This window comes from Balaenoptera acutorostrata, chromosome X, assembly GCF_949987535.1.
Source record: "Balaenoptera acutorostrata chromosome X, mBalAcu1.1, whole genome shotgun sequence".
NCBI lineage: Eukaryota > Metazoa > Chordata > Mammalia > Artiodactyla > Balaenopteridae > Balaenoptera > Balaenoptera acutorostrata.
Window position 1 is genome coordinate 27,906,196 of NC_080085.1, and position 12,388 is coordinate 27,918,583.

At 39.0% G+C, this 12,388-nt stretch overlaps 1 protein-coding gene across 3 annotated transcripts in view; it reads right to left on the reverse strand.

The window, feature by feature from the left end:
• Positions 1–12,388, reverse strand: part of DMD (dystrophin) — a 2,123,648-nt gene that overhangs the window by 377,730 nt on the left and 1,733,530 nt on the right. For all 3 annotated transcript variants that reach the window (XM_057539128.1, XM_057539123.1, XM_057539124.1), the window contains one exon: positions 2,927–3,099. In XM_057539128.1, coding sequence (XP_057395111.1) covers positions 2,927–3,099 — 173 coding nt within the window. The remainder of the gene's footprint in view (positions 1–2,926; positions 3,100–12,388) is intronic.

Sequence of the window (12,388 nt, forward strand, 5' to 3'; positions counted from 1 at the left end):
AGTAAATATTTCTTGAATGAACAAATAAATGAATGAGTGAAATATGGGCACCAACAAGACTGAAGTTCTTGACCAAAGGAATAATGTGATAGAAACAGTGTCCAAGGAAGAATATCTTTGTATATGTGTAATGGATGGTCTCAATACGTAAAGAAAGAGAGACAAATCTATCAATATGGAATGACACGATGAAGACTTCAATCAATCAATCAATCAATCAATAAGAACCACAATCACAAGAAGAGAAAGACAGGGCAGAAGGAAAATAAATGGAGGGTAAAAGACATAATGTGGATTTAGATCTGCAAGCACAACGATACCGCTTATGAGTCAATGGAACACAAAGGGAAACTTCAGAATCATTTTTGTTCACTCAGTTTTTTTTCATTAAAAAATGGATACCTGTGAAATTAAGTGCTAATGTTTTTATACTTTGAAATATAAAAATGGCTTCAGAATCTCTTATGAAATAATGAACTGAAATTTTTTAGTATAATATATCATAGTTTAGGTAAACACAGGGATGTTTCTCCAGGGTACCTTTGGAAGTTTTTTTTTAAATTGTGATGACTTTTCACTATAAAATAATGGCAACAGAGGAACTGACTAGATTGGCAATGCAAGCTTATGTGTCACTGATGGTTCGGTACGTAACTCTTCCAGGGTTCATCTATCCTATTTCATAACAATCCCCCATTACTGCCTCTACTGTGCTTCTCTCAACTGAACCCTGCCATTCAGTATGGATTGACTGATACCCTTATTTCAACCAAGCGTCAGGAAATAAACTGAATCGCTTTGATGTGAAGAATTACTTCCTCACTTTTTATAAGTGAGTGTTGATAACACATTCTGTATTATTCGAGAGGCCTACTTAAAAGCCAAAACCGTTGATCTGAGTATTTAAATTCTAGAATTTGCAGTGCCTTAGATGAGCTAAGGTAACTGTTTTCTACTTGATTAATGCCAGCAAGAATTAAACTGCAGTAGCTGGCTTACGGGAAATTGCTGAGAATGAAGAGCCCATATTTTGGCTGACATGCTGTTTGCCGCTTTCAATCTTCCTTTTATTTCATCAAGTTCACATGAAAGAGAGAAAAGGCACTGAGTGATGTTCAGGACAGTTATAGCACCTTTCTTTTTCCCTCCCGAAAAAAAGAATAACTTTCTTTTCTTTCCTTTATCTACCGATATCTTTCCCATCTCACAAGTTTCACTCCTTTGTAATGACAGATGTTATGAAAGTGGCCGGCGTCGCTACATACACTGACCTCTCTGAGAGGTGAAGCTGTAGAACGCGAATGGAGCCTCCCTAGCTTTGAAAATGCCATCGCCCGTTGTTGCCCACAACGCATCACCGACACATCAATACAAAATTCATGGATCAAATAGGGAGATAAAAATGAGTGTCTTGGAAGCTAGGGTGCAAACTTGGGGGGGAAACCACAGAAATAAAAATAAATCCTTTCCTCCTCCCAGAAATCTGCTCTTCTGTTTCATCCTTTCACTTATTACGTGTTTATGTGTAAAAATTAGGTGGCTCTTACCTTCTCCTTCTTCCTTTATACTCTACGGCATAATACAACTGTTCAAAGCTCAGACTCTGGAGCCAGACTCCCTGTGTTCAGATCTTAGATCTGCCACTTTCTAACTAAGTGACCTCGGGGAAGTTATTTAGCCACTCCGTGTGTTACTTTCTTCAAATGCAAAGAGAGGATAATAATAGAATCTAGCTCTTAGAGTTGCTGAGAGCATTAAATGGGCGGACAAATCTAAGGTGCCCATGACACTGCACAGTATGTGACGCACCATGTAAGTGTGAGTCCCTATCATCATTATTCTGTCATATTACGTGCAGATTTCTACAAGAGTGCTTTCAAATGAATCAATTTCATTTATATTTTTTCCTCATTTATAGAAGTAAAGATACTCTATGTCCAAATTTGGGACAACTTAGAAGAGCTATAAGAAGAAAAATCACCTCCCTCCTGTAATCTTATGACCTAGAGGTAGTAACAACTCCCAGTGTTGAGGGCATTCCACTCGCCCTCTTCTACCTCCCTCCACTACCACTGCTCCTCTAGACACAGAAGACAACACAAGGTACTTCTATAAAGAGACGTGAATTAGGCAAAGCAACTGATTAGAAAGCAGGAAGCCTGACTTCCACTCCCTGTACCTCCTATGCCACTTAGGTGATCCTGGGCATTTCACTTCCTCTCTGTGCTCTTTGCCCCTCCACTGAACTAGTGCAAAACAGGTACAGCAAGAGCTTCACTCTGCCCTCCTTACAACAAGGCTGAGACACCTTCATTAACTTCTCAGGAGAACGTTGCTACGCACAAACGGGCAAAGTACAAAACAGGTGTGTACAGAACAGCTAAAGGCTTAGTTTACGGGGTATATGGTAACACAATCTGAGAGGAAGCAAAAGGCAGGCACTTGTTATAATCTCTCCTTGGCTGTGGGAGCTATGGCGAGGTCTCCTTTAAAATGTTAATTATAATGTGTTATGGGTATTTAAAGAATGTCCTCACTTACGCATTTAGAATAATGCCAAAGAAAGAATTCCGTAATAAACAGACGTTAGTTTTATCATTTTTTGAATAACCCTGTGATAAACCAAGAGAGAACACTATGAAATCAGGATAGCTGTGCTCCTCATTTGAATTCACTCTAATGTCTTAATAAGTATGTCTCCCGTGGTTATAACATAGCACCATTCTAATCTCACCTGAACTCTCAAGTATCATCTCCATACCGAGCAAATAAATGATTCATTTATTCAAAATAAAATAAATCATTCTGAAGTTGGGGGATTTACATAAACGTATGAGATATTAGCTACTTGTGCTAGGAAAGTGAGGGGAGCGTTGCCATTTTAATTCATTTCTGGCCTTTTTTTTTGTTCCAGATCTTTTCTTACCTAATGTTGAGAGACTTTTTCCTCAGCTCGCTCCACTTGAAGTTCATGTTATCCAAACGTCTTTGTAACAGAACCGCATCATCAGAACCTTCCAGGGATCTCAGGATTTTTTGGCCGTTTTCATCCAGGTTGTGATAGATATCTGTGTGAGCTTCGATTTCTCCTTGGAGGTCCTACAGGGCATCAGGAAGAAGAACACACGCAGAATTAGCAAACAAAAGAGACCGGCTGTGACTGTGAATTTGGAGAACTGCAAAAAATAGACTATTAGTTCAAAAGGGATTTCAATTGGTTCAACTAACAAGAAGATACACCTCCAACTCACTTTTCTTGGTGTATCATCTCTTTATGTCGTTATGTAGATTGAAAGTGGGCATCTTATTAGGTATAATAAATTTATTCCTTGAGATTCTGAATCGGAACATAATACATTTATAACTTTATAAATTTCATAACTTATATCTTCTAGTCCATGGACAAAATACATTGTTTCGTGGAAGCGACAGGAAATAAAACTCCGTGATAAAGTGCACCCCAGTGCCAATCACTGTATTACACTATGGGTCAAGTCATATTTTCCAAGCACGCAGTAATCTGTAGAATTGACTCGGACCACAAAAGCACGGAGAGACTAATAAACAAGCCTGTACTTGGTCCACAGCACCAGCACATTAATGGGATTTGATCACAGGAGAGAATCTTCTTGACAATACACATTAAGTTCACCTTGGTAAAACAGCATCATACATTTATTACAGCACCATACATTTGTTAGTAAGGCTTCCCATTTAAAATACCATCACATTTTTAGGCTCAACAGGTGGAAAGTCCATAGGACTTTGATAAGAAGTGATGACTTTAACCTCATTTGTATATACACAGATCAAGAAAATTATCATAGTAGAAGAATCTGACCTTTACATGGTATGTCTTCCTGTGTAACATTTTCAGCTTGAACCGGGGACTACAGCACTGATCCTGTTGCATAGCAATCCTGAGAAAACCCAGCGACTGAAAGAGCCCTGCTTTAAAATGCCAACTTTGCTTACATTCTGTTGACAGAATGAATTTCAGACCACAGGCCTCACCAGTCAATAATAATAAACAGCCACTTTGTACTCCTCACTAAACGGTGGCCAGGCCTGTGGATGTGGGAGGGACCTCAAAGAGAGGAGGCCTGGAATATGCAACTGACAGTTTATATTAAACAGCCAACTTTTCTTATCATTTTGCCATTATAAGCCAGAGACATTATAAATTCATTTTCTATATGTGTTTCCCTCCTTGTTCCCAGCAGAACGGTCAAAGCCAAAGGAACATTCCTTAGAGAGCTGCCGGGTACCAGCATTCCTTTCTGCCTACACAATGAATGGAGGCTTTGTACATTATCTGACTTGCTTTTAGAGATTTGTATGCTTCTGTTTAACAAGTTTAAAAATTCATTCTGAAGCTCCGAACAATTGGATTGATCTGTGTAACTAGAAAAGTCCCCCCCCCCTTTCTAAAATTGAATTAAATTACTCTTCTAAAGTAAGGAAGGAAAAGTGGCAGCAATAACATGTTACAAAGTCTGAAGAAGTGGCCTGTGTTTTCAGTTGCACCCTCTTAGATGCAGGGAGATGGACGATGAATGTCTCCTGTCACTATTTCTGGCAGCCAAAGTATCACCGATGGACTCTAAAGAGAATTCTGTCTCATTCCCTTCGACTGCAAGACAGGAGGGGAATATGGATAAACCCCATCTGGAGTTGAAAGAATAGAAATACTAAAACATATCGAGGAGCATCTATCTTTATCCCATCAAAAACAGGCTTGTTTTGGAAGGAAATAGCCTGATTCTGAAACTAGCTGATGTGGTAGAAAACCAGTATTGGGCTTCTTGCTGAATGGAGCTTGATCAAATATATATCCAATTTATCTTTGTGTACCTACATGGAAAAACATACCCTGCTGAATTTGCTACTTCTTCAGTGAAAGAGAAAATTGAGGTTAATATATCTAAATAATTCAGGAATAAAAACCAAACAGATCCAAGTTATCAAGATAATGCCCCCACTTCTCTCTTTTACTTTACTTTTCTTGTTGTATGTGATTTGTTTGCTACCTAAAACTTGGCCTCAGAGTACACACTTAAGGAATTAAGACCAAACCTTTTGTTGTCAACAAAATTAAGATATTTTGACTAATACAATCAGCTTCCTACATTAGCATGCATATAAATTATAGTACATTTGAATTTTTATGTCCTGCATTTATAGCAGAGACCCAGGCTTAATCAATAGTTCCTTAAGATTATGGTATCGTGAAGTCATCAATACTTTGCTGAATAAGTGAGAGGTCTTCCCAAGCATAAATAGGATGTTGATTCATGAAATTTGCTAATTTTCATCTTTGTCACTTACATTGCCCTGAATTTAAACATCTCTGTTGTATCATCGAGAAAGAAATGAATATAAAATTGATAAACCAGTGCTTGTTGAGGACTGCTTATTTGTCTAGCCTTAGCACTGTGGGAAATCTAAGAGGAAGGCAAGAGACAGTTATGCCTTTACTTTTTCTAAAATCTCGTAGGCACTGTTTATTTAAGTCATTCATATTATCAACTACACCTTGAGAATTTCCTGCCAAACCTCATACATACTCGGATTAAAATTTCTCCCCTTGGAAATTCAGAAGTAGCTGAAGTAAAGTCTTAGCATTGGCAAGAAGGTAGCTCTTAACTCAGTATTACTTCTCTAGTTTATGATGGTAGTGTACAGCAACAAATGACACATGTATAGTAAAGGGCTTTACAGTTTACAAAGCACTTACACATGTATTGCTTTAGCTATTCCTACTCCTTACCCAGTGAAGTACATAATATTTTCTCTGTTTTACAGATGAGAGCACCGAGGCTCAGAGGTGTTTAACTGACTTGCCAAAAGTGTTAAATGTGGGCAATGCATCCAGTTCTTTTGACTCTGGAAGATCTTAGGCTGTCTCCACACACCATTTGCTGCTGTAAGCACTGACTATAACAGACAGTAGTTATTGAAGCTGAACAAGGCTACTGCTAACAAGGGGAAAAAACAACTACTGAGGTTAAAGCACACGGAAAGACGGCATTACTGATTTTGATTAAAATTTACCCACATGGATTGATTTGTTCAAAATGAAAAATGGAATCCTGACTACCCTTTTCACTTTTCATTTTGCAATTGGGCATCTGGGACCACCTGTGAGCAAAAATTATTTGCACTGAAAAAGTCTGCTACAAAATATCCTCGCTGCCAGAACAGAAATTCTCCCATCAGTAATTCACTCGTTTGTCTAAAAGAGTCATGTGAACATTACAGGAAGTAATGACCTGACATATCAGCATAAATGTAGTTTGGCCATGCTCCTTTGGGCTGGCAGGCTGGCAGGGATTCCGTCAAGCTACAGGACTCAGGTAGGTTGCTCTAAAATGGAGGTGAGTATCGGTGAGGACCGTAAGGCTTTCTTTAGGAAGTTAGCCTGCTGTAGTGGAGATTTTTTAGTACAAGTAGGCAGCATGAGTCCTAGGTGGGGAGGGAGACATTGACAGGGCAGGTAGGAAGGAACACACTCATATTTGCATAAAATTACCATGATGGCATTTATCCTAAGATTAACCTTAGACTCAGGGGCCCCAGAAAAGCAGGAGGTTCGAATGGAGAATCGAGTTCTCAGAGGAGACCCAATCTGGACAAAAAGTAATTTTCACAGATATTTTTAAGTAGTTTTATTTCACTTCTGACCTAACTAGAAAAGATCACTCAAGCCTTAGTTGCGACGTTCAATGTAAGTTTTCTCTTCTTTTTGTGACTGTATTCTTTAGGAAGAACAATAACTAATGAATAGGGAACAAGGATTTGTTACATAACAACAGAAGCAGCAGCAACAGCAACAACATACATAAGACTTCCTTTACAACAGACACTGTCTAAAGCACTGTATATACATGAGCTCATTTAATCCTCTCAGTGACTCTCTAGGGTAGGCATTATTAATATCTTCTCTTCACACATAAGAGAATGAAATTACAGAGAGGTTCGGGCAAAAATGCACAAGGTCACACAGCTAATAAACCACGCAGCAAGATTTCAAACCGAGGCCGTCGGACTCCAGGGACCAGGCTCTTACCCACTAGGCTATATCACCTCTGAGTTTTTTCCTATTAATTAAAAAATGTTTCCTATTAATAATATTCCTGCTTAAATTTCAGCAAATCTAGCACAAGGCAGACTAACATTGTTTCCAGTACTCAAAGAGTAACTTTACGGTCTTATTAATATGGAGACTGTTAAACATATCTAAAGTAGTGAGCAGATATATCCAATACAAGAGAGAGAGCATAAAATAATTGAGAAAATGGGTGCCAATGGAAAAATAATATGCAGCCCCTCCCCTCAGAAAGAGACATAGAGCCTAGAGTTATGTATAATTATGGAGCCAATTTCAACTGTGAATATCAAGAAAGTTCAGATGTGAGGCACGCAGCATGCTTCTATGCTTACGAAGCAGTTTTAGGAGTAGGGAGTATTGTGTTTCCTGGAGAGTATTTTCGAATCTCACCATTCCTTCTTTTCTGAGCATCTAGCCTACTTCTGTCATAAGTCCCCTTTCTCAGCCTCCAGGGAAAACTAATGTGAAAGGGCAGTTAAACAGACATAGTTCTAGTCTCTTCCTTCTCTTTCCCTTATTAGCTGCATAAGTTTAAAGACTCTTTAGTCTCCTTGGCTTCACTAAATATTAAATAATAATACCTACCTGCTGGGTTATTTTGAATATTACGTGGCATAATTTTTGTAAAATACTTTGAACATCATCTAGAACACAATAAGCCTTTAATAAGTAATAGCTAATGTAAGGATTTCTATTATAAGAGAATCAATGTGGGAAAAAAGTGATAGAAACAGACTTTACAAAGTCATGGAACTTGGTTTGAGCCTTGAAGGATGGATAGGACTGAGAAAGGTGAAGGGAAGAGGAAGAGGGTATTCCAAGTGAGAAAAGCCTGGAAATGGCAAAAACGTGGTGAGGAGTTTGGATTACGAGTAGGTACAATGAAATGCACGACCTGACTGGAATGGACAATGAGTGTTGAGAAGAAACAGGTAGAATATAGTCGATGTCCTTAAACTAAGTAGGATAAAGACCTTCTTTCAGGAAGCTACTGAGAACAGAAGTTTATAAAGAAAAGTAAAGGACAAAGATGAGATTATCGATTACATTTGTACCATCTCATTTGACAAGTAGAATGATCCATGGTGATTGAAAGTAGTAAGACAACCGGGGAAGAATATGAAAAGTTATGAAAGTCTTACTTTTATAAGACGAAAAATAAAGAAGGAAGATGCCAAGAATTAGTTACTGCTACACACCTCTTTTTATTATCCAAACAAATGGTTATGATACTATTCCAAACATCAGGGATAATAGATTCCACATATTCTCTTTCCTATGTATATGGAATTACCTGTCTCTAAAAAAGAATTCATCAAATGATAACCTCCTTATCTTGAATATAACTGAGGAGTAAGCAATAAAACAAACAAAAAGATGTAGGAAGAATAAGTGACCAAATCTCCCCACAAAATTAATCATTACGGACACACCATCTCTAATCTTTTCTGAAAGCAATTAGTATGTGAATAATGATAAGGTCATTAGTTCCTCTTTACTGGTAATTTTTGCCTAATTCAAATAAGCTTAATAGGAAAAAAAAAGTGATGATCTGATTTCTAAGAACTTAAAAGGTCAGAAACAGAAGATCCAAAATGGAGAGACGTTACCCTTAAGGGCTAAACTGAGAGCAGCAAGCAGTGACACCTGACAGAGAACCAGAAAGGTGTAAAAGGAGCGGCAGGCACTCAGAGTTGACCAGGGTCACACAAGTGTGAAAACTAATAGCCCTATATATATTATTAGCCCTTGAAGGCATCACCTAACTTTAAAGCAAAGCAAAATAATTAATGTTAATGATCCTGAAAGAGCCAGGAAAAGGCAGATTTATGTTCAGTGAACTCTAAGAAGAAAGCAGTGTATGTAGAACTCTTTAAATGAATTTACCCAACGTAGTTATTCTGAAAAGGTGTTGATGCTTTAAAGAAGTTAAATAAAACAAAAACAAACATGCAAAAGTAAAACTCCCTTAGCTTGGTTACCCAAAATGATTTGTTAAACATGGGCTCTAAATACTTGAGGTTTTGGAGTACACACACACACACACTCCATCATAAGAACAGAAATTGAGAGTAAATCTTTAGAAACGTTTATAGCAATCTAAAAATAAAAAGCATGGGCTTGCATTTTGTGTCTGGTTTTTGTAATTTTTTTTTTTTTTTAATTTTATAGCTACTTTATTTATTTATTTATTTATTTATTTATTTTTGGCTGTGTTGGGTCTTCGGTTCGTGCGAGGGCTTTCTCTAGTTGCGGCAAGCGGGAACCGCTCTTCATCGCGGTGCGCGGGCCTTTCACTATCGCGGCCCCTCCCGTTGCGGGGCACAGGCTCCAGACGCGCAGGCTCAGTAGCTGTGGCTCACGGGCCCAGCTGCTCCGTGGCATGTGGGATCTTCCCAGACCAGGGCTCGAACCCGTGTCCCCTGCATTAGCAGGCAGATTCTCAACCACTGCGCCACCAGGGAAGCCCATGGTTTTTGTAATTTTTAAAAGTAATTTATTGCGTGTTACAAAAGTATCAGTCTGTTATGGACTGGAAATTAAAACTAGGAAAACAAAACAGAATTATCCTTCCTAATGGATTTTTGAGAAGCACCCATATAAAGGAACTGGACCCACAATCTTGACTTTATAAGGATTCTAATCTAACCGCCAGAGGTTCCTAACTCGCACAGGAAATGCAGTTAGATACAGATTCACAGTGTGCATGACTCCTTTTTTCTCTTCTATATGTGGCCATTGCAATTCTTTTAAAAGCAGGAGAGTTGCCATCCCGAGATAAACAAGAGTTAATTTGAGGACTGCCGTTTGGCTTGGAGCCTGGTTGCTCTAGGTAGATAAGGAGTGTGCTTTCAGGTCCACTGCATCGCAATGCATCTTAAACGAGCAGCTATGGATTTAGGAGTCCACAGGCTTTGCTTTAAAAATGGCTGTTATTAAGGTCCTCAGAGACTATTATTATCCTGCAGGGTTTGTTGTCTTTGCTTTCATATCTTGTTCAAAAATTCTCACATTTAAGCACCAGAACAGTGGAGAGAAGGGATATGTTCTCCTGCCTCAGTACATTCCCAGGTGCAAAGCTTTATTTCAAAATCCAATCTTTAAAAATGCCCGGCCTAGGGTGGATTACCCCAGAGGAAACGGAGCAAAATCCCATTTGTCAGACTGCCTTAAGCAATCCCAAACTCCGGTAACACGTGATGCTTTCTCTTCTTGTCTGACCCTCTGGTTTACTCTATTCTGAAAATTACTTTTTTAAAATTGAAGAGCTCATTTCAGATATACTAGATTGGATAAGGGACGTATCTTTTCACTTCTGCATCTTGTTTTTCCTAGTTTCTTTTTATTCTGTCACAGTGCAAAAGAGTCTGCATACTTATTCATCACACAAACATGCATTAGGTGCCTATTTTAAGTCCAAGATTTCAATAGGAGCTGTGGGAATACATATGATGTAAGAACGGTGTAGTCCCAGGCCTTAATTCCTTCCTTCACTCCTCCCTCCCTTCCTCCTCCCCTCCCTTCTTCTTTCCTTCCTCCCTCCCACTAATATTTAATATATTAGCACCCAGGCCTGCAGTGGTGAAAAAATCCCAAACCTCTCTGCCTTTTTGATGTTCACAGCATAAAAGGATAAAAGGAGAAATGAGATGAACAGGGGAGAAATAGGATGAACACGGGAGAAATAGGATGAACAGGGGAGAAATATGGTAAACAGATAAACAAGTGTTCAATAAAATAAGAAAATGCTCTGGAGGTAACAAATAGGGGGGCTACGATAAGAGTAACAGTGTACATGTTGTGGTGATGGGTGTTCTTTGGTTATGGTGGTCAAGGAACATCTATGAGAGAAGGTTCAGTGTCAGCTGAGACTTGAAAGATGAGAAGACACCAGTTACAGGAAAATCCAAGGGCACAGAAGTCCTCCCAAGTAACAGGGCAGACCTTTGCATCAGCTCTGTGATAGGAAAGATCTTGGCTAAAACTTCCCGAGAAAGAAATGTGGCTGGAGATGAGGTAAGAGAGGCTTCAGATAACATGGGGCCTTGAAGTCCCATGGTAAGGAGTTTGAATTTTATTTCAAGAGCAATGGAAAACAATAGAAGCTTTTAAAGCTGGGTAGTGACATGTTATCATTTAGGCTTTAAATAAATCACTACATTGCTATGTGGAGATTAACGAAGGCAGGAGAGGAAACAAAAAGACCAGTTAGAGGCCAGGGCCTCTAATCCAGGCAAGAGATAAAGGTGGCCTGGACTGGGGTGACTGTAGAAGGAGAGAAGTGGACTGATGTGAGATATAATTTGGATGTTGGATTTCTTACACATACTAATGGACTGGATGATGAGAATAAAGGAAAGGGATATCTCAATGGTAACTCCAAATTCTTGACTTGAACAACACATGGTAGTGTCATTTACTGAAATGGTGAAAGCCGTGGGAAAAGTCAGTTTTCTGTTCTAGTCACATGTCCTGCTTTAAAATGACTGTGAATCATTCAAGTGGAGATTTCAAATACATATGTGAAACTCAGAGCGGGGGTGTGGGCTGACTTTAAGAATTTGGGATCATTTGGCTTACTGATACTAAGACCATAGGAATGGGTAAGCATACCTAGGGAGAGAGAAGAAAAAGGGCCCTTGGACCACGTCCTGAGGACTGCCAACATTCAGAGATTAGGTAGGGGTAGACAACCTAGCAAAGGAGACAGAAAAGAAGGAGCCAAAGAAGTAGGAGAAAACTAAGAAATTACGGGGTCATAGCAACCAAGAGAGGAGGGAGGGTTTCAAAAAGAAAGGAGCCGGCAACAGTGTCACACACTGTTAAGAGATTGGTCACATTAGAACAGAACATTGTCTACTGGATGTGGCAACAAGGAAGGTCATTGGTCACCTTGATAAGAACAGTTTCAGAGGAGAGGAAGAAATAGATGTAAGAGTAAGAAGACTTAAGGAGGTTAACTGAACACACAGAACTATTGAAAAGTTTACCAAGTTTAGATGAAAAAAAAAAAAAGATAGCACCTGAATGGGGATGAAGTATCAAAGGGAGGGTTTGGGGGATGATTTTTTAATGTTTGTTTTATGTTTAGAGTTTATACTCTACGTGGGGAATCTGATTTGAAGCAGTTGAGGAAGAGTTACAAAGGTCCACATAACTAAAGAGTACATAAAGACATGAGTACGTCTTAAAGCCTGGAGTGGATGGGGGTAACTAACACAGATTGGGACAAAGTACTGCACGGTGGAAAGGGCCCAGTCTTTAGTGCTATAAGAT